The sequence below is a fragment of the Ovis canadensis genome, chromosome 17 (genome assembly GCF_042477335.2).
Source record: "Ovis canadensis isolate MfBH-ARS-UI-01 breed Bighorn chromosome 17, ARS-UI_OviCan_v2, whole genome shotgun sequence".
NCBI classification, from domain to species: Eukaryota; Metazoa; Chordata; class Mammalia; order Artiodactyla; family Bovidae; genus Ovis; species Ovis canadensis.
Genome location: NC_091261.1, coordinates 26,092,847 through 26,115,075, shown reverse-complemented (window position 1 = coordinate 26,115,075; position 22,229 = coordinate 26,092,847). Strand labels below are relative to the sequence as shown.

General features: G+C 39.2%; 1 protein-coding gene across 9 annotated transcripts in view; it reads right to left on the bottom strand.

Annotated features, from left to right (window-relative positions):
• The window catches only part of INPP4B (inositol polyphosphate-4-phosphatase type II B), an 883,288-nt gene that overhangs the window by 69,448 nt on the left and 791,611 nt on the right, over positions 1 to 22,229 (bottom strand). For all 9 annotated transcript variants that reach the window (XM_069556830.1, XM_069556833.1, XM_069556829.1 and 6 more), the window contains 2 exons: positions 20,017 to 20,157; positions 18,217 to 18,314 (listed from right to left, as the gene is read on the bottom strand). In XM_069556830.1, coding sequence (XP_069412931.1) covers positions 18,217 to 18,314; positions 20,017 to 20,157 — 239 coding nt within the window. The remainder of the gene's footprint in view (positions 1 to 18,216; positions 18,315 to 20,016; positions 20,158 to 22,229) is intronic.

The window sequence follows — 22,229 nt, the reverse complement described above, 5'->3', positions numbered from 1 at the left end:
CCAAAGCAAGAAGAGAGTTCTCAAAGCTTAGGACTGAGAGGGAAGCAGCTTTGGGGGTAACTTCAGCACCCCAGCTCTCTGCCCATGTAAGAGTCAGGCCACCCCCTCTTAAATATACCAAGGTCATATGGGAGCCAGAGAGGCAGACACATAATATGGCCTCCTCCGCAAAGGAAGGGCTCACCTCTGCCACAGCCCTCCTTTTTCTGATAATGAAGAAGGAATTGACTCCAAAACCATCAGAACAGAGGAAAGAGAAAAGAGAAGGTAGCTGACAAGAATGGGCTTTTCTCCAGCGGTCTCTGAATTATCTCTTTAGGTTCCTGGAGGCAAGTAACAATGAGATATTGAAACAGACTCACTGACTTAGAGAAAGAACTTATGGTTACCAGAGCAGGAAGTGGGGAGGGGAGGGACAGACTGGGAGTTTGGTATTGACATATCACACTGCTGCTGCTGCTGCTAAGTCACATGAGTCGTGTCCGACTCTGTGCGACCCCACAGTCGGCAGCCCACCAGGCTCCACCGTCCCTGGGATTCTCCAGGCAAGAACACTGGAGTGGGTTGCCATTTCCTTCTCCAATGCATGAAAGTGAAAAGTGAAAGTGCAGTCACTCAGTCGTGTCCGACTCTTTGCGACCCCATGGACTGCAGCCCACCAGGCCCCTCTGTCCATGGGGTTTTCCAGGCAAGAGTACTGGAGTGGGGTGCCATTCACTAGTATGTTTAAAATAGATAATCAACTACTGTATAGCGCAGGGGACACTGCTCAATATTCTGTAGTAACCCAAATAGGGAAATAACTTGAAAAAGAATACGTATGGGTATATGTATAACTGAAGCACTTTGCTGACACCTGAGACTAACCCAACATTGCTAATCAACTATGCTTCAATATCAAATAAAAATTTAAAAAAGCATGAATCTTGAATGTTTCATACTATATAGAATAAAGAAAAAGTCACAAATGAGGTAAAACAGAGGAAGACAAATTTGGAAATGAGGCTGCTTTGCACGGCTCTAAAATGAAAAGAGGTAAAAGAATATAAGGCCTCCCTTTTTTTCCTTTCATATAGCTCTTTTTTGGCTTGAAGTGACCTCTAGTTTGATAATCTAGGATTCTCATGTATTTATAATTTATTGACAGTAACAAAATGTATTAATCTATGCACGTTGCTGTAGTTCCTTTTCCTGATGTGCCTGATAAAGATAATTTTATCTCTGAGTCTTTGATTCCTGACCCCTACCTGACTTCAAAGAAGAGTTGTGCTTTATCTGGAGCTGTATTCTGAAAAACTGGAAGCATGAAGAAAGACAAGTAGTTGGGGAGGTGAACTGGAATATAATAAAGGCCCCAGCACTCATGGTTCTTGGAGAGGTGAAATGGTAGGTAGAGAGCGAATGTTTGGGAGAGTGATTTCTCAATAGATGAGTGAATTACACATGTGAAAAAAAGCATTTCAAAAGTAAGATAAGTTGCTGTCTCCTCTTTGATGCTTATAATTGAAAGTTGGAACTAATTTTTACTTGTCTTTATTTGTTGGGCACTTTACAGGATGTGGGCTTCCCTTGTAGATCAGTTGGCCAAGAATCTGCCTACAGTGCAGGAGACCCGGGTTCGATCCCTGGGTTGGGAAGATCCCCTGGAGAAGGAAATGGCAACCCACTCCAGTATCCTTGCCTGGAAAATCTCATGGACAGAGGAGCCTGGTGGGCTGCAGTCCATGGGGTCGCAAAGAATTGGGCACGACTGAGTGACTAACACTTACAGGATGTGATACTATCCTGAAACTGAATTCACAGGAAACTGGCATTAAATCAGTCAAATTCAGATATTTATTTCCAAAAGGGAAGACGAGTCCTAAGATTTCTAATATACCCCTCACACCTCATTGTGAGACCAATGAATTATCCTAACAATGGTGGTTTCAGGAACTCATCCTTATGAGGGTGCTCCAAAAATAAAAATGATTACCAGAGAAGCAATGATCCATACAGATAGCTATATGGATAGATCCATATAGAGAGCTGGGCTTCCCTTGTGGCTCAGCTGATAAGGAATTCGCCTGCAATGCAAGAGACCTGCGTTCAATCCCTGGGTTGGGAAGATCCCCTGCAAAACGGAAAGACTACCCACTCCAGTATTCTGGCCTGGAGAATTCCATGGAATGTATCGTCCATGGGGTCACAAAGAGTTGGACATGACAGAACAACTTTCACTTTCATATAGATAGCTACTGAAAGAGCTTTACAATCAAATTTAACTGAATCAATGTGTACACAGGAAAAACAGAACTCTCTTGAGAAGCTCAAAGCACATACAACCATTATCTTATCTGTCTTGCTAATGTTCGTAAGTGAAGTGTGACAATTTCTCATCCTGGAAACTGACACCGAAAATATTAACTTCCTTTCTCCAGTGAGATAATGGTAGATGATGAACAGGTACATAAGGGTTAATTATTCTCATTTAGCTCATAATGAAATGGAGATACTCATAGCATCAAGTGATTCACCTAAATGAACTTTTAATTGAATTCATATCTTTGGATTTCATGCCGTTTGGTGCATACTAAATAGACAGGTTTACTGGGAGTCCAGCCAATCTTCAGTGAGTGGTGAAGTCTAAAGAAAGAAGACCCCACTGGGAAGAAAGGAAGGTAGGAAAATGGAAGGATGACTTAAAGGCTAGAAATATGAGTCTTGATCCACACAAATCAGAGAACAGGGTTGATGCATCTGATTTGTGAGGGGCATGAAGTGACAAAGAAGATGCAGAGATCAACGGTGACTTGAACAAGGAGGTGGCCATTGGCACGTGTGTATGTGAAGATGTGTGTCTATCTTTGCTACTTGTAGCGTTGTTTCTATTTACTGCTGTGATTCACCCTACAAGTTAAGAGACACTAGAAGTCTATGTCTCGTTTTACATGATGTAGAAAATTAAAACTGAATAATGTTTTTTTAATCACTTTTTGAAAAGATACAGGACTGCTTTAAGAGACATATCAAATTAAAAAATTATCTTAATCTATATCAACATTAAAAATTTTAACGGGTCAGTACATCAGAGTCTCTTCTGCAATGAGCTTAAAATAAATTTTAAATTCAGAAGATCAGGGTCCTTCAACAGCAGTGGAATAGTAGCAGCATAAGAAGTGAGAAGAACATTTAATGGGGAGTCAGAAAATAAAGAATTTATCCCTGTTCTCCCATTAGCTGGAGATGTGAATTTGACAAAATCTATCCAGGATACTGAACTCTTCATAACCAATTATAGGGTTAAACTACTTTAGTGTTAATCTTTAACTATGTCCTGAGGAACACGTATTTAAGAAGATGATGATGAATATTCTATGGGTTTTTTGGTAGTTCTACAATGAAATAAAAATACTATTTTAAATTAAATTAAGTAAGTTTAGGTATTGTAGATTATGGCACAGTGGTAAAGAATCCACCTGCCAATGCAGGAGATGCAGGAGACTTGGGTTGATCACTGGGTCAGGAAGATCCCCTGGAGTAGGAAATGGCAACCCACTCCAGTACTCTTGCCTGGAGAATCCCATGGACAGAGGAGCCAGGTGGGCTACAGTCCATGGGGTCACAGAGTCGGACACGACTGACCACACATGCTTGCAAGCACACGCTTAGATTAGGGTTGGCAAACTATGGCTTGCAGGCTAAACCCAGCCAATTCTGTGTTTTTATAAATACAGTTTCATTAGAATTCAGCCGAGTTCATTAATTTACATATTGTTAATGGCTTATTTTGCATTTCAATGGCAGAGTCCAGGAGTTATGACAGATCACATGGCCTGAAAAATCTGAATTATTTATCTGCAATCCTTTACATAAAATGAATGCTTGCTGTGCTACAGATCTTAAAATTATCAGTGTGATCAAGTAAAGTCCCCAATCATTTGACTATACAATTCTTTCATTGCCCAACAATTATTAGTAGAAAGTACATTCTTTGGAATAATTTAGATTATTTCCAAGATCCAATTGCTCCCAGATTCTTCAAAACATTTGTTGTTGTTCACTTGCCAAATTGTGTCTGACTCTTTGCGATCCCACAGACTGCAGCACACCAGGCCTTCTTATCCCTTACCATCTTCAAAACATCCAACTAAACAAATGACCCAACCTATCCCTTCACTCATTCATAATTCAACAAATATTTATAGAGTAAAAGCTATGTTCTGGACAATAATTTTGGTTATTGGGAAAAAAAAGTCAACAAATAGACAAGGAGCCTTGTCCTCATGAAGCTTATGTTTTAATGAGGAGTTATAGCCAAGCAAGGTACTTGACATATTGTATACTAGATAATGATGGATGTTAGAACATTGATAGAAAAATAAAGCAAGAAGGGGACCAGGGCATTAGAGATCGCAATTGTCAAGAGGGTGGTCAAGAGAGGCCTTACTAAGAAAGTGACGTTTGGAGAAAGACTTAAAGGAGGTGAGTGTTTTACATGGTGGGAAACATATAAGGCAGAGGAAACAGCCAAGAGAAAAATTCCTAAGAAACGGCTAGAGGTCTGTGTGTGGCAGAGTGAAGCCAGTGATGGAAAGAGGGAAAGACAAAGAGAGGGAAGGAGAGAGAGAAAGAGATAGGAGAGTGGAATCACAAGATCAGAGGTTTTGCCAGATTATGGGGAGCTTTGTAAGAATTTAGAGACATTGTAAGAATTTAGGGACATTGTAAGAATTTAGATTGTTACTTTGCAATAAAAAACAAGGGGTTACTGGATGGCTTTAAAGAGAAACATGATCAGATTTTCATCTTTAAAAGGTCACTTTGGCTGCTGTGATTAAAAAAAAAAAAAAAAAAAAAACTACTGAATGAGGTGTGTTAAGATTTTCTATTTCTTCCTGGTTCATTTTTGGAAAATTGTACTTTTCTAAGAATTTGTCCATTTCTTCCACGTTGTCCATTTTATTGGCATACAACTGCTGATAGTAGTCTCTTATGATCCTTTGTATTTCTGTGTTGTCTGTTGTGATCTCTCCATTTTCATTTCTAATTTTATTGATTTGATTTTTCTCTCTTTGCTTCTTGATGAGTCTGGCTAATGGTTTGTCAATTTTATTTATCCTTTCAAAGAACCAGCTTTTGGCTTTGTTGATTTTTGCTATGGTCTCTTTTGTTTCTTTTGCATTTATTTCTGCCCTAATTTTTAAGATTTCTTTCCTTCTACTAACTCTGGGGTTCTCCAACTCTTCCTTTTCTAGTTGCTTTAGTTGTAGGGTTAGGTTATTTATTTGACTTTTTTCTTGTTTCTTGAGGTATGCCTGTATTGCTATGAACTTTCCTCTTAGCACTGCTTTTATAGTGTCCCACAGGTTTTGGGTTGTTGTGTTTTCATTTTCATTAGTTTCTATGCATATTTTGATTTCTTTTTTGATTTCTTCTGTGATTTGTTGGTTATTCAGAAGTGTGTTGTTCAACCTCCATATGTTAGAATTTTTAATAGTTTTTCTCCTGTAATTGAGATCTAATCTTAATGCATTATGGTCAGAAAAGATGCTTGGAATGATTTCGATTTTTTTGAATTTATCAAGTTTAGATTTATGGCCCAGGATGTGATCTATCCTGGAGAAGGTTCCATGAGCACTTGAAAAAAAGGTGAAATTCGTTGTTTTGGGGTGAAATGTCCTATAGATATCAATTAGGTCTAACTGATCTAATGTATCATTTAAAGTTTGCGTTTCTTTGTTAATTTTCTGTTTAGTTGATCTGTCCATAGGTGTGAGTGGGGTATTAAAGTCTCCCACTATTATTGTGTTATTGTTGATTTCCCCTTTCATACTTGTTAGCATTTGTCTTACATATTGCGGTGCTCCTATATTGGGTGCATATATATTTATAATTGTTATATCTTCTTCTTGGATTGTTCCTTTGATCATTATGTAGTGGAGAGAGGAAACAGAGAGACCCGGAGAAGGGTTTTGTCATTATCTGGAAGCAAGAACAAGACAAGGATTTGCACACAGTCATAGCAAAACAAGTGAAGAGAGCTGGCCACACATTTTGAAAACAGAGCCAATGACATTTTCTGATGGGCTGAAAACGTGGTGTGAATAACAGAGGAGTCAAGGGTGACTCTCATAATTTTCCAAAACAACAAAAAGTTGGAAACGATTAAAAACTGAAATGGGGAAGAGGGTGGGAGGAATAAACTTTTAAGGGCACATAAGGAACAGAGCTTGAGGTGCTGAGCAGGATGAATGAGTTCAGGGAAGAGAGATGGGCTGGGGATGTAGGTACGTGTGTCTATTAGTTGCTTAGTCATGTCCAGGGACTGTAGCCCGCCAGGCTCCCCTGTCCATGGGATACTCCAGGCAAGAACACTGGAGTGGGTTGCCATTCCCTTCTCCAGGGGATCTTCCCAACCCAAGGACTGAACTCAGGTCTCCTTCACTGCAGATGGACAGTATGGAGGTGGATAATGAGAGGAGGGTATTTAAAGCAATGAGGCTGTTCAACAAGGGAAGAGAGTGGCCATCTGTGGACTGAATGCTGGTACCCTCAGCGTTCAGAGGTCAGAAAGGCAATGTGGAATCAATAATGGAGGTTGAAACACGGCAGCCAGTGGACAAGAGTAATCACAGAAAAGTCGGGGGGTGGCCTGGAAGATCAGTGATGAAAGAGGGAAAAAATAATCATGTCAAACCTATTACTAGATCATAGGATGAGGACAGAGCAGAGCGCTGGCTTTAAGACAGAAATACTGACAAAACCAGTTCCAGTGAAGTGATGTAGACCAAAGGCTGACTAGAGTCGGTTTAGCAGAAACATGAGAGGAGAAAAATTGAAGACAGTAATCTCTGAATTGCATTTTTGCCTGCTTGGGGAAACATTTTCCACATTCAGGAAGCCCTTCATTATAACACAATTTTCCCATGTACTGCCAAACCCCTTTCCTCATCTTTTTATATGTCTATGCAATGCCAAACATATGGATAATATGTGAAAAATTCCTCAGCCATCTGAATGTTTCCAAATAGACATAAGTTTGAAATAAAAAGCAAAATATTTGGATGACTAACTAGATTTTTCATTTGTATATCTGGATGTCTATATAGTGTCAAGGTGGAGATGTCTGGAAAACAGAAATTATTACTAAATAAATTACATAATAGTAATTTATAGTTCCTATTGGAAGGATGATCATGTGTTAAGAAAATTCTTGAATCTTCTGCCATTTTATATCCTTAAGCTTATTAGAAATGCAAAAACAGCCTATAGTATTCATATTATTCTTTGTGCTTAGGAGACTGAGACACATTAATTCAACTTGACACAATAAATCAAGATCATTTCACACTGAACAGAATCATGATTACAGCTGAGTTGTTTTATATACACATTTCACTTAGGTCAATAAATGTTTGTTAAACAACAAATAAATAAAAGATACTACAGTTTTACTATTCTGAAAATGTTTACTTCCTTTTACATTCATGTCAAGAGTATTAATGAAATGCAAAACACAAATTTACACTTTGATAGCTAAACGTGTAACATCCTACAAATCTAAGCTAGTGGGTCTCAAATCTTGGGCTTCCTGGTGTTTCAGATGGGAAAGAATCTGCCTGCAGTGCAGGAGACCTGGGTTCGATCCCTGGATTGAGAAGATCCCCTGGAGGAGGGCCTGGCAACCCACTCCAGTATTCTTGCCTGGAGAATCCCATGGACAGAGGAGCCTGGTGGGCTACAGTCCATGGGGTTGCAAAGAGCTGCACACGACTGAGTGACTAACACACATACACACTCAAATCTTATTGTTCAATACAGAGGGGGCTTGTTAAAACACAAAATGCTGACCTCACAACCCCATACGGATTTGTTTGAAATGATTCTTTCATGGATGAAGTGAGGAGAGGTGCTGAGAGGCAAAGGGTAGATTGTGCTGGTCCACACTGATTAGCTCTCACTATCCGAACCCTTTCCCATTCTGCTGTTAACAGCAGGTAGCCTCATTTCCCAGGCTCCTTCCTGCCCTTTGATTTATAATTAAGCTAGGGCAATGAGGATTGAGAGGGAGATTAAGTAGGAGAAAGAAGCCAGAAACTAGTATGTTTCTCTCTCCGTCTCTTTCTCTTGCTATCTCTGGAACTGGCTGTGGCTTCCCCATGACTCCAGCTTGCACAGGGCAACTTCTCTGTCCATGGTCCCACCTTCTACGGGACAGTCCCCACCAAGAACCCAGATGGAGGCGGGGAAAGGCAATTTTTCTGCTCTGGGGCCAGCTGACCTAGGCTCTTCAGGACCTGGGTTAGCTACTGCTGCTGCTGCTGCTGCTGCTAAGTTGCTTCAGTCGTGTCCGACTCTGTGCAACCCCATAGACAGCAGCCCATGAGGCTCCCCTGTCCCTGGGATTCTCCAGGCAAGAACACTGGAGTGGGTTGCCATTTCCTTCTCCAGTGCATGAAAGTGAAAAGTGAAAGTGAAGTCGCTCAGTCGTGTCTGACTCTTAGCGACCCCATGGACTGCGGACAACCGGGCTCCTCCATCCATGGGATTTTCCAGGCAAGAGTACTGGAGTGGGGTGCCATTGCTAGATTCCTGCTATTGCTAAATGCTGGATGGCGACATCACCCTGGTTAATTTCTCCTCAGTTTCTTCATGTTTATCTCCAATCTTGCACAGTAAATTCCTAAAATGCTTAGTTGCATGACTGGGCTCTGACTATTATGGCTACTAAGAATTTTGCATTATTTTTCAAGTTACCACAGGACAATCTGGGCTAGCATATCCTATCAAATTCAGACACCTGTCTAACCATCTGCAGGTTAGTCATACCCTAATCTCAGCCTCAAAGTTTATAGACAAGGCGAAGGAAGGAAAGATGGAACAGATACTCAGAAAAGGGAGAAAGGTGATGGGGTAAAGGTCTAACAGTGCTTTTTGTCACCCACAGCTGAAACTTGGTTGACAGAACTAAACAGCAGCCTCTGATGTCACTGTTCTGGGAATGCTAAGGGTCTATCCTTGTGTTCAGAAAGGGTCTCTCTATGTAAATGTGAACCTTTCAGAGGAAGTTGGTGTTACCAGGTGTGGGGAGAAAGGTAATAATATAGAAACTTACTCTGAAAGCTGCAAAATAGTTAACCTGTATCAGAAAGTTCTTTCACTCAGTAGAAACAATCAAGACTGTTGACTTTTAGTTAGGGGTGTGTGTGTGTGTGTGTGTGTGTGTGTGTGTGTGTGTACACAATCATTGCATGTATTTGTTAATGCCTTCTGAGATATTTGCTTTATTTTATTTCCTTACTTTATAAATTCAGGTCACTTGCAAAGGCTGCAAAGGACTGGAGTACTGTGCTCAGTTGCGTCTGACTTTTTGCGACCCTGTGGACTACATCCTGCCAGGCTCCTCTGTTCATGAGGTTTTTCAGGCAAGAAAATGAGTGGGTTGCTATTTCTTTCTCCAGGGGATCTTTCCAACCCAGGGATCGAACCTGCATCTCCCATGCCTCCTGCATTGTAGGCAGATTCTTTGCCAAGGAGCCATTGGGAAACCCAAGGACTGGAGGCCAGGCTCAGTTTAGGTGGTAGTCTAAGGGCAGAGAGCTCCGAAGAGCAGGGACAAGAAACACCCACTATAGCTTATTCTACGAAGTGAAGGCCACATGTTCCCACTCATAGTGACAGCAAGCCATGTTGTGTGCATCAATATACGTGGGTTCCAACTGTAAGCAGTAAGTGGATGAATATTCAGAGGCAGCTTTCTTTGCTTATGGAGCATTGCCCGTCGACCCAGCACACAGAGCTGATGCTGTCAGTATTGATTTCATCACACACTTTCTGGTCTGCAACAGAGCTCATAAAATAACCACTAACTGAAGAAAATATCCATTTAAGCAGCCTTAATTTTCACTGATAAACAGAGCAAATGTGGTACAACTCTTCTCTCTGATACATGTCCAGTATTCCAAGAACTGATTTATAAGTGGCTCCTTGACTTTATCCATTTGTAACACAAGATACCTGTTGTAAGCATGTGACAGGGACTGCTCACCACACTCCCTGGCTTCCAACAGTGTGGAGAATCCAACAGGGTGACAGGCTACAGACGTCTGCCAAGACCTAGGGCTGATTCCTTTCAGGGCACAATATGTGCTATAAACATTGTAGTTAGTCCTTTTTCAGCAATAATCTGAAGTGTATCCATTTGTAAACTCATTTCACACAAAGTACAATTACGAATGATATCTTAGTGTTTCCAGGCTTTTCCTTTCTTCTAGAAACAAAATCCGATATTATCATTCAGGAAATTACCACATATTTGTTCTAGAAAAATTATCTTGATTTACTAGAGAGATATGTTAAGTTTGAAAACTGGTGAAATTTTCAATGACGATATTTCCTTCTTTTAAAGATATTTTTCTTGATGTAGACCATTTTAAAAGTCTATATTGAATTTGTTACAATATTGTTTCTTTTTTATGTTTTGATTTTTTGACCCCAAGGCATGTGGGGTCTTAAATCCCCAAGTAGGGATCAAACCCACACTCTCTGCGTTGGAGGCTACGTCTTAACCACTGGACTGCCACAGAGGTCCCTCAATGGCAATGCTTTAAAAAGACAAAGTATGAGATGTTAAGGGGTGAGTTGATTCATTCTCTGATCTAACAAAAGCCACTTTTAGATATTCAACACTGCATTCACAGTCAAGTTTTTCTTTTTCATTTGTTTCTGGGAAATCCTCTCATTTGAAGGTTTTTCTTATCCCAATGGGGTCCTATCACTTTTTTTCTTTTAATATTTCACATTATTTTGAGTTTTAATATCTATAATAATTTTCTTTCTAATTTTATCCTTAACTGAACAGCTTTGCGCCTTTATTTTTAAGTGAGAGGTAAGATAAATTGAAAAACTAAAAACAAAAAATGTTAACTGAAAATATAAATTCAAAGGAACAAAAATCAGTAAATTGCACCTTGTTAACCAAATCTTAGCTCAGCAAAAGCGAGCATTGGAATGTGTGGCATTCCTGTACAGCTTTTATATATTGCAGTTAAATAATTAACTATAAATTATTTTAAACAGCTCGGTAAGATAACAAGGAAAACCAGGAGTGATCTGATTTTGAAATCAGATTAGTATGGTGGATGTGTGGAGAAGAAAATGGCAACCCACTCCAGTATTCTCGCCTAGAGAATCCCGTATACAGAGAAGCCTGGTGGGCTGCTGTCCATGGGGTCACACAGGGTCGGACATGACTGAAGCGACTTAGCATGCATGCATGCACTGGAGAAGGAAATGGCAACCCACTCCAGTGTTCTTGCCTGGAGAATCCCAGGGATGGTGGAGCCTGGTGGGCTGCCGTCTACGGGGTGGCACAGAGTCAGACAAGACTGAAGTGACTTAGCAGCCGCAGTAGCAGCAGCATGGTGGATGTGAACAAAATCTTTTCTCAAGGTTTTTTCCTCCAAAACCATCAAAGGACCATGGCAGACCTGATGACATTAGTGGACCAGCAGGGGTTAAAGACCAAGCCAGAACTGCTCTTTGGACTCCTTTCAAACCATTTACACTCAGAACATCAAACTTACAGAATTATCTGTGACCTTTGGCTAGAATTCTTCAGGTGTTAAAGGGCTTCAGCCAGGCAGGGCAACTTTCTTTTTCGAAAAACCAGAATACTACTCTTTCCCTTTCACTGAGGGTTCTGACTTTGCATTCTATGGGAAGCCTGTCCTCTGCTCTCTCTCAGGGCCCTTTGCAGGCCTTTTGGTCAGTTCCAGAGGCCTTACCATGTACTCCTCCATAGAACCTTCAGATAGGGTGGTCAAGGGCATGTGTTTACCTGCTTACCCTCGGCAATTCTATCTGTCCTTTATATTTTGTTTTTCTTAGGAAACTAAATAAAAGAGAAAAAAAGAAAGAGAAACCTTTTCACTCGACTCTTGCTTTTAGCCTACTTTTTCATTTCTCTTCTTTGCATTCACTTTAAGTTTCCTGAGGGTGGCTTTTTCTCTGTTTCTTTACTTGTACATCATGCGTTCTCTGCCTGAATGTTTGTAATGTGGTTTCAACCCATGCTTTTATTAAAACTACTCCATCAGATATCATCAAATACTCTTAACCACCAAATCCAACAGCTACTCTTTAATTCTCATTCTTCTTCCTTCAACGACACATTCTTATTCTAATTTTGAAGTTTTTATTCATTCATTTATTTGGCTGCATAGGGGCTTAGTTTCAGCGTGTGTGATCTTTTGCTGTAGCACAGCGGCTTCTCTCTAGCCGTGATGCATGGGCTCAGTAGTGGTCGCTACTGAGGGATCTTAGTTCCTCGACCAGGGATGGAACCTGTGTCCCTTGTATTGCAAGGCAGATTTCTCAACCACTGGGCCATCAGAGAAGTCCCCACAATTGTTATTCTTACTCACATTCTCCTAGTTGATATTCTTTTCATTTAGCTACAGTGATGCTCGATGACCCTGAATCTAAACATTTCTCCATTTTGTTGTGGGTTCCTTAGTCCTTCTTTCCCTATATTGCAGATAATCTCCTCCTATCATGGATGTTTTCTCATTTCCTACATGGAATATGTAGAAAATTATTTAAACAATTCCTCTAAAATTAACTATCCATAAAATATTAGTACTATAGTCCATGGGGTCACCAAGAGCTGGACACGACTTAATGACTGGACAATAACAATCCTATTCTCTTATTTCTGAAGATGGAGAGAATGCATAGGCACTTTTCTTTCTCCCCATGCAGAAGTAAAACCTGTGGCAATTCATGACCACATGATGAATGTCAGAAATGACCAAAGAGAAACTAACACTTTTTGGACAACAAAAGCAACAAAAGCAAAAGCAAATTATTCACAGGAAGGATCAATGCTAAAAAAGAGCAACTAGTATTCTGGGAAGAGGGCTTCCCTGGTGGCTCAAACGGTTAAGAATCCGCCTGCAATGCGGGAGACCTGGGTTCGATCCCTGGGTTGGGAAGATCCCCTGGAGGGGGGCATGGCAACCCACTCCAGTATTCTTGTCTAGAGAATGCTATGGACAGAGGACCCTGGTGGGCTACAGTCCATGGGGTCACAAAGAGTCAGACATGACTGAGCAAAGAGATTTAGAGTTAAGGTACATGATTCCTTGATCATGCCGAGTCTTGAAAGGGTAAGCTACTAGAGGCAGAGTCTTTTATCTTTCACCATCCATAGCAATAGGCACAGAGTCTTACACATGATATGGTCTCAAACAATGTCTGCTAAATTGAATGGGAGGCTTACAGCAACCACAGCCAAAAAAATGCAGGATGAAATATAACAACAATATTTTACTTACCCTCATCACCAACCTAAGATTTGTTCTAAAAAATATTTTGTGCAATCGTTATACTACAGTTGATGAAATACTTTTTGTAAGACAGGGATATCAAATACTGTGGAGGTAGTTGACATCAGCTCACTAAAGGCCCTGCCTGATCCCCCTTCTAAGCTCATAAGCTAGAACAGCCTATCCTTAAAGCACTCACACAGGGACCAATAAATGGCAGCGCTCCAATAGAACTGCATGAAAACATCCTTCTCCTTTGCTTAGGCAAGAAGACAAGAGAAGGGCATTATTATCAAAGAGAGAATGGGAGATTGGAGATTACAAATTGACACTTGGTCAGTCCTCATTTAAAGGGAAAAGAAAGCATTTCATCTGCTTCTTCCATGAAACTCACTCAGGGGCCTCGAATCACGTGAGATGAGATGGTTACTCTAAATCATTGAGCAGTCTGTGCCAGCGATTTACAGCAGTACTTAATTTTATTTTGCTAACCCACCACTTAAGTGTCTTAATGCTTTCGGTAGGCTATGAAAGGGGTCTTGAAAGGTTTCTGAGCTCATCAAACCCACCTGGAAGATCAGAGCCAGGGAGAGAGAAACACGCATACCTGCCCCAGGGGAGTTTCCCTAGTTGATCAAAGGGGCCAGTGACTATCACAGGCAGGGCCTAAGGGAAAGTAGCTCCTGATGATTTATTGTGCCTTAGAGTCAAGGCAGCAAGAACAACTGTCTAAAAGATGCATCGCTAAGCCAGGAAAATGGGAAGGGAGAAATCCACAGCACAAGGTACCCAGACACAGCACAGACCTCTCAGCCATCAACAGCTCTGCCTGATACCAACCTCGGATAAATATATATATTAATATATATTTATATATATATATATATATACACATTCATACATATAGATATATACACATATACATATGTACACAAATGTATATACACATATACACATGTATGTATTCCATTAGTGGAATACTCGGTAGGTGAGAATGGCCTCTCTCTCGGCAGATTCATGGGATCTAGAGCTGGGAAGTGCCTGTTACAGAGGAGGAGGAAACCAAGAATGGGTGATTCCTTTCCTGTAAATTTTGCAGAAATGTCTATTGGAGCAAGAAATATACATGTATGTGTAAAAACATACATATATATCTAACTGTACATCCATACATACACATATATGTACAGCTCTAGATCCCATGAATCTGCTGAGAGAGACAGAAAGACAGAGACTGAGAGAGATACAGAGAGAGGCTATTCCAAGCCTTTCACTAATGGTCCTTCTGCAGATACGAAGAAGATGGAGTTGGAGGATAGTAATTCTTGAATTTGATGATTTCTTCCAAATGAACTTGAGACTTTCAAATAGATTAGTCTATAAATCACCAGACTATGCTGAACACACTGAAAGGAAATGGAGTTCTGTTGTCTGGCAACTTTAACTTTACTCCTCTCCCCACTAAAAACTCCTAAGGGGTGTGTGTCCTATCAGTACGGCTGATAGAACTATTAGGACAAAAGGATTCTGCATGTGTAGACTGCTGAATTGAGACTATCAACTGAACCTACGACATATTTAACAGACTTGGAGAATATCTGGGGAAGAATCAATGTTTTAGACCACAAAACTTAAGTACAAGAAAAGTAAAAGGATGGTAACTGCTTGATTGAAAGTGAAAATTTGGCTAAAATGACTTATTCATTAACTCCTGATACTGCAAAACTAGGGGACATCCCTAAATTTTAAAAAAAAAAAGTCTTTTGGGATAAAAAGGAAAGTTTTTATTTCAGTTTCAGTTTCAGCTCAGTCGCTCAGTCGTGTCCGACTCTTTGTGACCCCATGACTCGCAGCACGCCAGGCCTCCCTGTCCATCACCAACTCCCGGAGTTCACTCAGACTCACGTGCATCGAGTCCGTGATGCCATCCAGCCATCTCATCCTTGGTCGTCCCTTTCTCCTCCTGCCCCCAATCCCTCCCAGCATCAGAGTCTTTTCCAATGAGTCAACTCTTCACATGAGGTGGCCAAAGTACTGGAGTTTCAGCTTTAGCATCACTCCTTCCAAAGAACACCCAGGACTGATCTCCTTTAGAATGGACTGGTTGGATCTCCTTGCAGTCCAAGGGTCTCTCAAGAGTCTTCTCCAACACCACAGTTCAAAAGCATCAATTCTTCGGCACTCAGCCTTCTTCATAGTCCAACTCTCACATCCATACATGAGTACTGGGAAAACCATAGCCTTGACCAGACGGAACTTAGTCGGCAAAATAATGTCTCTGCTTTTGAATATGCTATCTAGGTTGGTCATAACTTTTCTTCCAGGGAGTAAGCGTCTTTTAATTTCATGGCTGCAGTCACCATCTGCAGTGATTTTGGAGCCCAAAAAAATAAAGTCTGCCACTGTTTCCACAGTTTCCCCATCTATTTCCCATGAAGTGATGGGACCAGATGCCATGATCTTCGTTTTCTGAACTAATAGAATTTGACTAGTTCATAAATAATAAAAAAACCATGGTAAGTAAATTGATGGATAGGATATCCAAAATGGATGAATAAGTGAAAGTAATATGGTTAGAGGTTAACTTATCCTTTTTACACTACTACAAATTATCCCTTGATTTCACTATGAAAGAAAAATAGTAGATTATATGGATTAGGTATATGATCCCACAAAGAAATTTTTTCCTCCTTAACAAATAGCCTAACCTTTATTCCCACTCTTAATAAAGCTTTTTGGTTCTTCCTTGAATGGAGTGCAATCCAGTGATGCTTTGGGTTACAATATTTCTGCATGAGGAATAATCCTATATATGTCAGTATAATTTCATAGCTATGGTTCAGACTTTTGTTACGAAAAATAACCACAGCCATGGCAAACCTTCATTCTGCACCAAATGTATGTAGTGCTGTCTCAAAAATATGCTGACGTAACAGGAAACAAAATATCAGAAAAATTCAGTATGTTAAGACAATTTATTTCAACTAATGAAATAAAACTGATTTGATGCAAAAGTCCAGCCTGTTTTCAAGCATGAAATATATTTATATGTTTCTAAAACTGTTCTTTTAATTAGCAATACATTATATGAGATCTCATGTTCTTCAAATTTTTAAAGCTTACACTCCCATGAAGAGTTTAAATGACTTGAATGTAGGGATTACTTTGTATTTCCTATCTGAGAAATACTTCAACAATTATTTATACATATTTCTTTTTTGGAGTGCATAGTTGTTTATGCATATGGTATTAAAATCTTTCAAAGACTTCATCAACAACCTACTTTTTAATATAATGTGTGTTTTGAGTAGAGATGGTATAGCATTGGTTCTCAAACATTAGTATGGGTCAGAAATCATCTGGAAGCCTTATTAAAACAGATTGCAGGGCAAGCGCAATAGAGCTGCAGAGGGGCCTGAGTATTTGCATTGATAACAAATTCCCAGGTGATACTGATGCTGCAGGTACAGGGATCTCACTTTGAAAGGACCCCTATAAATAGAAATCAAGTTGTCTATAAAAATTCTGGGAATGACTTCCAAATTACAAGTAACTGTGAGAGAATTATCCAGCAACATCCAAGTTATAATAAACTTTTCCCAGTAATTACTAAAGCAAGATAGTGTGATTTATATTATTAACCTTCCAAGTAATTTACAAATCTGAAATTCATAAGTATGCTGACTGCCAAAGAATCCCTCTGTACTTAATTTCATTTTGGCATTAAAAATATCTTATGTGAAATAAAACATAAAAACAGCAGTAAAATTTTCTAATGATACATACATGGATGTGCTTATGCCAGTATAATATTCTGAAGTAAAATCACTGTGTTATAAAGAGACCTAAATACTCTGCTACCTAAGCTATTTCAAACTAAGTATCAGAATACAGATCAGTGAACAAATTGCCAGCAGATAGATGACAGGCAGACTTTAATTACAGCTTTTGGTAACGATATTTCCTACTTTATTAAAACCTAGTTTCTTATTGTGACTATCTAAGTATCTCAACTTATTTACGTATAGTACTTATGGAAGAGCTCCAAATACATTCTTGAATCTGTGATTTTGGATTGCTCAAAAAGATGGCAGTACTGAACAATGGCCCAAAACAAAGCAGAAGACAAAATGTAAAACATATTTCTATAGACTTATACCCCAACATGTTCACATAAACGTTGCAATAAGCATGTTCAATAATTTGTGCCTTAATTTATATCACTTTTAATTACTTGTAAAATTTATGTTCTGATTTGTATATATAGGAATATATATAAACATTCACACACATAGATCCTGATGCTGGGAAAGATAAAAGGCAGGAGGAGAAGGGGACAACAGAGGATAAGATGGTTGGATGGCATCACCGACTCAATGGACATGAGTTTGAGCAAGCTCCAGGAGATGGTGACGGGCAGGGAAGCCTGGTGTGCTGCAGTCCATGGAGTTGAAAAGAGTCGGACACAACTTGAGCAACTGAAGAACAATACACTCACATATACATGCTAGAGATATATCTGATGTAGACTATACATCAGAAACCTATATCTGTATTAAAGTCTTTTATGTAGTTACAAATCCTACAAAATTTCTGTTGGATTCAATTGAGATTTCTAATTATGAATTCCTTATTTTTAACTTCTGGCACTTTCCCAGGGCATTGAAATTAATGTCCTAATATGAACAGCAGGACACACTTGAATGCAATCAGAATAATGAGGCAGGTGTCTGAGAGGCCACCTTTGCAATCAGTCTCTTTGGCGCAAACAATTTCAAAATCACTCTCACATTCCCACCCCATGCTTTTTTCTTCCATTGACATTTCCTCTCCCAAAGAATTATTAATCAAGAAATTATTATTGTTGTGGGGTTTTGTTTTTTTTTTTGGTAACTTGCATACTTACAATCAGGAGGCATCTTTTCCATAAATACTGTGTAATACTCTTTAAGGAGTTCAAAATTTTCCTGATTAATACTTTCTTGCAAAGAGACATCTCCAAACCTAAATATAGAAAAAAGAGAATAATTATGGTTTATAAAACAGGACCCCAAAGTAACTTTTTTATCTTTATTTTTTAAATAGATGGTAACAGTTTTGCAAGGGAGGAGTCTGTTTTTTGAAACAACATTGCATAATGGTGATCGCTAACATATTCCAATTTCCACTGGCCCTGATTCCATCAATCTTTTTTGACATACCAAAATATTCTTACAATCATTGTATGTGAACCTGAATGAAATAAATCTAAAACACTAACCCCATGCCTCTGCATAACTGACACTCTGTCCAAGTTAGTTTCTCCATTTCTGCAGAGCTGTATCTCTAAAGACACAGAAATTCTTCCCTCTCTTTTTATCCCTCCAATCTTCCTCTTCACTAATGATAGCTTGAGGAGAGGTCTAGAAGACCAGGACCAGACACTGAGCTGCATATAGCCTTAAACACACTGCTGCAGGCACACGTAGGGCCCTCCACTCTCCCAGGGACGAGCTCACTTCTGTGAACTATTTTTTTCGGTCCACACCATGAAGGATGCCAGCCTCTGTACTGGTGCTCTTCTGCTCTCTTCTCAAGAGGACTATAAATGGAGTGGTTTTTTAGTTTAGTTAAAAAACAACAGTAAAGGATTAAAACATTCTTAACAATCATGGCAAAGAACACACTAGCTAACTATGGGGGTAGGAGATATATGGAGAGGGCAATGGCACCCCACTCCAGTACTCTTGCCTGGAAAATCCAATGGACGGAGGAGCCTGGTAGGCTGCAGTCCATGGGGTCGTGAAGAGTCGGACACGACTGAGTGACTGCCCTTTCACTTTTCACTTTATGCATTGGAGAAGGAAATGGCAACCTTCTCAAGTGTTCTTACCTGGAGAATCACAGGGATGGGGGAGCCTGGTGGGCTGCCGTCTATGGGGTCGCACAGAGTTGGACACGACTGAAGTGACTTAGCAGCAGCAGTGGGAGATACATATAGAGACTAAACTATAGATAAGGAAGCATTTTAAATACTCTCCAAAAGTTTAGCTTTGGGGAGCTTTTTCAGCCAGGCTTTACAGCTAGACAGTAACTTCTTTCTCTAAGAAGTTTTAGAGAATCTTTTAAAAATGTATTCTGTGAACCTTATCTCTTACCTGTTCTTGATAATCTCTACATGTGAACCATATGAGATGCTAAAGTTAATTCCTTTATCTGCTAAAAAATGGTTTGTTACAATTACTTATGAACTCACATAAAATCATCTGTCATTTAACTGAGTTAACTATTATGAAAGGATGTGTTGGCATCCTCCAGTAACAATTATTTTATTAAATAAAACAAAGGAAAGGATAATATGTTTTAGGTCCAGAAAATTTTGACACAATTAGTAGAGTTTACAATGGTGAAATACATGTGAGCATAAAACAATTCTAAAATTTGAGACACACACACATAGGTATTTGGAAACATGAAGAAAGCTAACCCATGTGAATATTTTGGTATTGACACCAATATTTTCCTTATTATTTTATAACATTTAAATTTGATATGAGCCAGGAATCCTTAAATATGAATAATTCTGTCTGCTATATCAAGTAACTTAGTGTGGATGAAAGGGAAATGTTACCCATGAATCCAGTGTCTATGTACAGGAACATGTTACTCAGCATATTCATAACATTAAAAAAAAAAAAAAAGAACTGATCTTATATCTGAACCTTACCTCTCAGCAAGAGTTTGCTGTTCATTGATCCCAACGTTAAAAAGTACTGGATGCACGTGAAGCAACTGTCCTTCTTTAATCTGCAGAGGCAGTGACTCAAACATTCTTGCTGGAACCTTCACCTCCACCACGTAGTGTTCACTGGAGAGAGGGGGACAAAGAGACGCAGCGCTGCTGTATTTCACTCAATTTTACTACTTTAGAGTCATTGAAAAGAAACAACAAAACAGCTGGAATAAAGCACTGATTCGGGTTTTTGGCTGCTATTTGCTTATTTTCTACTACTAATTCATTTGATAATCATTTCATTCACTTTACTATTAAATGACTTGGCATAAAGAAGTGTTCACATTTACTTCTCTTACTCTGAGTTGTTTTAGGAAAGGAAGAACATTTAGCGCATGTTCATATACCATGTGCATAAGAGCGTCAATATTTGTTTTCTTGATTTAATTATTTTAAAACCAAGTCTCAGTGATAAGAAAAGCAATAACGGATTTCCAATAAAGTGAAACTAATGAACAAAATCATTTATAACATTTTTAGCACAGCCTAACTGTTTGTGATAGACTGATGGAAATGCAATAGTTTTATTATTTAAGATGTAACCTTTGGTGATTCCTGATCATTTCTCCACATTATCATGGGAGCATTTTTTCATTGGAAATTTCCATTAAAAATTACCCCTAATGTTTAGTGTTGAAGATTTAAGTTAGGATTCACAAAATAAGGTCAAGAAGAATAGAGGCTTATATATTCTGAAATGTAGTATCTTTTGATCCAGTGTGAACGGAGCAAAGAAATGCCAAGTTTCACCTGGAACTAAGGAAAGTCTGTGTGTTTCCTGAACCATACAGAGCGCTGGTGTTGTAATACGTATATGGCGTACGAAAGAACAGGAGAATTGGCGGGTCTCTGTGAAAATCTTTTCAGTTTCTCTAGTATAATAATACTGATGCTTACTCTGAATCCTCGACTGCCAGAGTTTTTCACCTCAGCTTTGAACGAGAGAACTGGGAAATACCATCCATTCAGCGAGCAAGGATGTTAGCACTACCCTCAGATGGATGGACATTTTATTTTTCTTTTAAAAATTGCTTTCAGTGTCCTTTACAATAGACTGGCTAATAGACAGCTGATATTTACTCATTTCAAAATTTTCTGGAATATGAGATGATTCAATGGGTAAAGTCTGCTCTGCAAATTTATAGATTGCTCTGAAGGTGAAACATTATACACTTTATGATAGCTTTTTTAAAAATTGAAGCATACGTGATATACAACGTTGTGTTAGTTTCAGATGTATAGCAAAGTGATAGTTACACACACACACATCTTTTCAGATTCTTTTCCATTATAGGTTATTATAAGGTTTTGAATATAGTTCACTGTACTATTAAGTAGGTCCTTGTTTATCTATTTTAAACATAGTATTGTCTTGGAGAAAACGGAACCCTCCTACACTGTTGGTGGGAATGCAAACTAGTACAGCCACTATGGAGAACAGTGTGGAGATTCCTTAAAAAAATTGCAAATAGAACTACCTTATGACCCAGCAATCCCACCGCTGGGCATACACACCGAGGAAACCAGAATGGAAAGAGACACATGTACCCCAATGTTCATCGCAGCACTGTTTATAATAGCCAGGACATGGAAACAACCTAGATGTCCATCAGCAGATGAATGGATAAGAAAGCGGTGGTACATATACACAATGGAGTATTACTCAGCCGTAAAAAAGAATTCATTTGAATCAGTTCTGATGAGATGGATGAAACTGGAGCCGATTATACAGAGTGAAGTAAGCCAGAAAGAAAAACACCAATACAGTATACTAACACATATATATGGAATTTAGGAAGAAGGCAATGACGACCCTGTATGCAAGACAGGGAAAGAGACACAGATGTGTATAACGGACTTTTGGACTCAGAGGGAGAGGGAGAGGGTGGGATGATTTGGGAGAATGACATTCTAACATGTATACTATCATGTAAGAATTGAATCGCCAGTCTATGTCTGACACAGGATGCAGCATGCTTGGGGCTGGTGCATGGGGATGACCCAGAGAGATGTTATGGGGAGGGAGGTGGGAGGGGGGTTCATGTTTGGGAATGCATGTAAGAATTAAAGATTTTAAAATTTAAAAAACTGAAAAAAATAAAAAAAAATAAAACAAACAAACAAAAAAAAAACCCATAGTATTGTGT